This window comes from Mobula hypostoma, chromosome 9, assembly GCF_963921235.1.
Source record: "Mobula hypostoma chromosome 9, sMobHyp1.1, whole genome shotgun sequence".
Taxonomy (NCBI): Eukaryota; Metazoa; Chordata; class Chondrichthyes; order Myliobatiformes; family Myliobatidae; genus Mobula; species Mobula hypostoma.
This window is the reverse complement of record NC_086105.1, coordinates 147,394,985-147,399,745: the sequence shown is the minus strand read 5'-3', so window position 1 is coordinate 147,399,745 and position 4,761 is coordinate 147,394,985. Positions and strand designations below refer to the sequence as shown.

The 4,761-nt window shown below is 58.0% G+C and overlaps 1 protein-coding gene across 1 annotated transcript; it reads left to right on the top strand.

Annotated features, from left to right (window-relative positions):
• The first annotated feature begins 439 nt into the window (after nucleotides 1-439).
• Nucleotides 440-4,300, top strand: LOC134352147 (small integral membrane protein 10-like protein 2A). Its single transcript, XM_063059393.1, has 2 exons — nucleotides 440-1,065; nucleotides 3,344-4,300. Exons 1-2 carry the CDS (start codon nucleotides 886-888, stop codon nucleotides 3,362-3,364), a joined length of 201 nt encoding a protein of 66 aa, XP_062915463.1. The 5' UTR covers nucleotides 440-885; the 3' UTR covers nucleotides 3,365-4,300.
• The last annotated feature ends 461 nt before the right edge of the window (nucleotides 4,301-4,761 follow it).

Here is a 4,761-nt window from a genome sequence, read left to right as displayed (position 1 = left end):
GCGTTGCAGAACTGTCTTCCTGCTCATTGGATTTCACTATAAATATCATCGACCAAAGCTGACCGCAGTTTGTTGTTCATTGATCCTGTTTACAATTACTATTCTATACATTTTCCCACATGAAAAAGGGTTGCAAATGGTGACTAGTATGTATTCTGATACTGTAATAAATTTTACTTTGAGGTACTCGCTGGCTACCCTCACCTGTCGAGGTGGTGTACTGGGGTGTGGGCACTGTCAGCTACTCGGAGCCACGGGTGGGAGCTGCGTGTCCGGTGGGGACCAAAGGTGAGCGAGCTGAGTGTCCGGTGGGGTCCACGGGTGGGAGCTGCGTGTCCGGTGGGGTCCACGGGTGGGAGCTGCGTGTCCGGTGGGGACCACGGGTGGGAGCTGCGTGTCCGGTGGGGACCACGGGTGGGAGCTGCGTGTCCGGTGGGGTCCACGGGTGGGAGCTGCGTGTCCGGTGGGGACCACGGGTGGGAGCTGCGTGTCCGGTGGGGACCACGGGTGGGAGCTGCCCCACACTGGACACTGGACACGACAGAGGTGCCACCCCTCCCCGGACACCCCACACGTCACACAAGTGGGTGATATAACGAAGCTGGTTGTAATTGTGACAGTGTCACACGCCCCCCTTTGCTCTCCACAACGCTGACCGGTCTCCTGCCCTCCGGACAAACTTTGCAGACGGAAGTGAACCTCAAAACACCAAACTTTTGCCCCAATTCGGGTGGCGGAAGCGCCGAGGCCGGAAGTGGGCGGGACACGGGCAGGAAGCGCTCGGTGCGGCGAAGGGTGGACGATGCTGGGGGCCGGGGCCGGGGCTTGGGCCTGGGCCTGGGCCTGGGCCTGAGGCCCGAGGCCCTCGTCCCAGCCCGGCGCTTTATGGCGGGCCTGCTCCAGCTGGCCCTCAACCTCAGCCGCCCGGCCGTCAACTCGTACGGCGGTTTCGCCAAAGGCCTGAGCCGCACCCTCGTCACCTTCTTCGAGCTGGCCTGGCGGCTCCGCCTCCGCTTCCCTTACCTCTACCTGGTGACCTCCATGGTGCTCAACGTCCGCCTACAGGTGAGGGGCAGGGAAAGGGGAGGGCGTGCGGAGAGGGGAGGGGAGAGAAGGGGTGAGGGAGGGGAGAGAAGGGGTGGGAGGGGAGGGGAGAGAAGGGGTGGGAAGAGGGGAGGAGAGAGAAGGGGTGGGGAGAGGGGAGGGAAAGGGTGGGGAGAGGGGAGGGGAAGAGAGGGGTGGGGAGAGGGGAGGGAAGGGGTGGGGAGAGGGGAGGGAAGGGGTGGGGAGAGGGGAGGGAAGGGGTGGGGAGAGGGGAGGGGAGGGAAGGGGTGGGGAGAGGGGAGGGGAGGGAAGGGGTGGGGAGAGGGGAGGGAAGGGGAGGGGAGGGGAGGGAAGGGGTGGGGAGAGGGGAGGGGAGGGAAGGGGTGGGGAGAGGGGAGGGAAGGGGAGGGGAGGGGAGGGAAGGGGTGGGGAGAGGGGAGGGAAGGGGTGGGGAGAGGGGAGGGAAGGGGTGGGGAGAGGGGAGGGGAAGAGAGGGGTGGGGAGAGGGGAGGGGAAGAGAGGGGTGGGGAGAGGGGAAGAGAGAGGTGGGGAGAGGGGAAGAGAGGGGTGGGGAGAGGGGAGGGAAGGGGTGGGGAGAGGGGAGGGGAGGGGTGGGGAGAGGGGAGGGGAAGAGAGGGGTGGCGGAGAGGGGAGGGGAAGAGAGGGGTGGGGAGAGAGGGGAGGGGAAGAGAGGGGTGGGGAGAGAGGGGAGGGGAAGAGAGGGGAGGGGAGAGAAGGGGTGGGGAGAGGGGAGGGGAAGAGAGGGGTGAGGAGAGGGGAGGGGAGAAAAGGGGTGGGGAGGGAGGGGAGAAAAGGGGTGGGGAGGGAGTGGAGAAAAGGGGTGGGGAGGGAGAGGGGAGAGGGCGAGGGGAGAGAAGGGGTGGGGAGAGGGGAGGGGAAGAGAGGGGAGGGGAAGAGAGGGGTGGGGGAGAGGGGAGGGGAAGAGAGGGGTGGGGAGAGAGGGGAGGGGAAGAGAGGGGTGAGGAAGAGAGGGGTGGGGGAGAGGGGAGGGGAAGAGAGGGGTGGGGGGAGAGGGGAGGGGAGAGAAGGGGTGGGGGGAGGGGAGAGAAGGGGTGGGGAGAGGGGAGGGGAAGAGAGGGGTGGGGAGAGAGGGGAGGGGAGAGAAGGGGTGGGGAGAGGGGAGGGGAAGAGAGGGGTGGGGAGAGAGGGGAGGGGAGAGAAGGGGTGGGGAGAGGGGAGGGGAAAGGGGTGGGGAGAGGGGAGGGGAGAGAAGGGGTGGGGAGAGGGGAGGGGAAGAGAGGGGTGGGGAGAGGAGAGGGGAGAGAGGGGTGGGGAGGGAGGGGAGAGGGGAGGGGAGAAAAGGGGTGGAGAGGGAGGGGGGAGAAGGGGAGGGGAGAGGGGGAGAAGAGGAGAGGGGAGAGAAGGGGTGGGGAGAGAGGGGAGGAGAGAGAGGGAAGAGAAGGGGTGGGGAGAGAGGGGAGGGGAGAGAGAAGGAAGAGAAGGGGTGGGGAGAGGGGAGGGGCAGGGCGAAGGGAGAGAAGGGGTGGGGAGAGAGGGGAGGGGAGAGGGGGGTGGGGTGAGGGGAGGGGCAGGGCGAAGGGAGAAAAGGGGTGGGGAGAGAGGGAAGGGGCGGGTAGGGATTGGAGGAGGAGGAGAGGGAGGGTGGGGAGGGGAGGGAAGGTGTAGGGAGAGAGGAGGGGGTGGGGTGAGGGAGAGGAGGACGAGGCGTGGTGCAAACAGTGAAGTGAAGGGGAGGTGTGGGGAGAGAGCAGGGGAGATGGGGTGAGAGGGGAGGGGGTGATGGGGAAGATGGAGTGGTGGGGGATTTGGGTGTTAGTGAGGGGGTGTGGGAGGAGGGGAAGGGTGCTGCTGATGGGGTGGGAGAGGGATGTAGGAAGTGAGGGAGTGGGGTGAGGAGGGTATTAAGTGTCAGTTGGAGGGTGGGGGAGAGAACTTTGGGGTTGGAGGAGAAGCAGAGGGGGAGGCTCTAGGGATCATTGAGTGGGGAAGGGAAGGAGTGAAATAGGCTGACTGAGGCCGGAGGGCCGTGGGATCAGCAAGCCAAGGAGGGGATTGTGCAGACAGAGTGGGTGGGATTGGAGAGTTGAGGGGGCAGCAGTTTACAGATTCTGTGGTGGGGGGTGATGATGTTGTAGGGACGGGTGATGAGATAGTGCGTGGAGTGGGGGAATAAAAGAAGGCTGAGGAGTAAAGTTTGTGGGTGGAGTTTGGGATGGGAATGAGGGCGGGAGGCAGACAGCGGAAAGTGAGTGTGGAGACAGAAGGGAAAGAATTATTGGATGAGTTTGGAGATTTTCCATGTCTTATTTCTTCACAGGTTCATATTGAGATCCACTAGGTAATTTGGAGCATGTCCCTGTGTTAATTCAGTCCCGGACTTTGAAATTGCTGTGTATTTATCAACCATTGATAATGGTGACTTCAAATCTCAGACTATATTGGAGTACGCAGACTGTGAATGCGTTGGAAAATCTAAACAGTTACCGGCACCACAGCGGAAGGAACGATGCAGTCATGGGTGCCCGTGGACTTTCTATACAATCACAGGATTCCAGCTGGCAGCTTCGAGCTACATTTCCTTTAAGAAATGGACTCGGTGTTTTAATAGAACAGCGGAAATCACTGTGTAGAGAGGGGAAAGAGCCTCTTTCTTTCATTCAAGATTGCTTTCCAGCAAGGAACCTTCGGAGGGTGTGTGTCTCTCCACGTTTGGCAGTAGTGGAGAGAAGTTTTGATGAGCACTTTAAAAGCCTCAACACAGCGGCAATGATGGACTGTCTGGGGAGAGTGAGTGAAGTTTTACAGCTGTTCAGAACATGGTGGAACCCAGGGGGAAAATGTCTGCACTTCGAGAGGCCGCAGTCAGACCAGGGAATATTAAAAGACAAATTAATCTTCTCAGTTGCACATGAAGCCCTGGCTGTTACGAGGTGACTTCAAAACCGAAATGAGGGCTTTTCCTTTTAACCCTTTGCAGTGATCCCACCACCTTTCTCCGGGTATCGGCAGGCTCTGAGCTTTCTGACATTCTCCATAGAAACCACTGCTGTGTGATCTGAAATGTTCCTTGTGCAGTGCAGTGGATAGATAGCACATTGGTGTAAGATAGTTAAATTAAAATGAAGAGACTCAGAACTGCAACTATGACGTGATAACTGCCTTTCCAAATGTATTGTTCCACTTGTGCAATAATGGCTGAGAGACTGTTTAAACCTGAATATTTTTCAAGTTTGATAAAAACAAATTACAGATCATAAATTATCTCTTAGTAATGGCATTTTTTTGAGACTTAGTATAATTGTACACTCAGTGGCCACTTTATTAGGTACACCTGCTTGTTAATGCAAATGTCAGCAAATCACGTGGTAGCAACTCAATGCATAAAAGCATGCAGACTCGGTCAAGAGGTTCAGATATTGTTCAAATTAAATATCAGAATGAGGATATACATTCTTTTTTTAAAAAAACTACTTATGACACGTCTCCGACGCATTCCTCCGATTATCTTGAAACTGTGCATCATTATTGGTCTGTGGCATAAAAAGTTTGGGAACCTCCGATCTAACCCCTCCCTCCTATATAGCGCACCATTTTCCTTCATCCACGTTGCCTATCTAACAGTCTCTTAAACTTTCCTAATGTATCTGTCTCTACCACCACTCCCGGCAGCATGTTCCACATAGCCACCACTCTCTGTATAAAAGAAAACTGCCCCTATACCCCTCCAAACACATT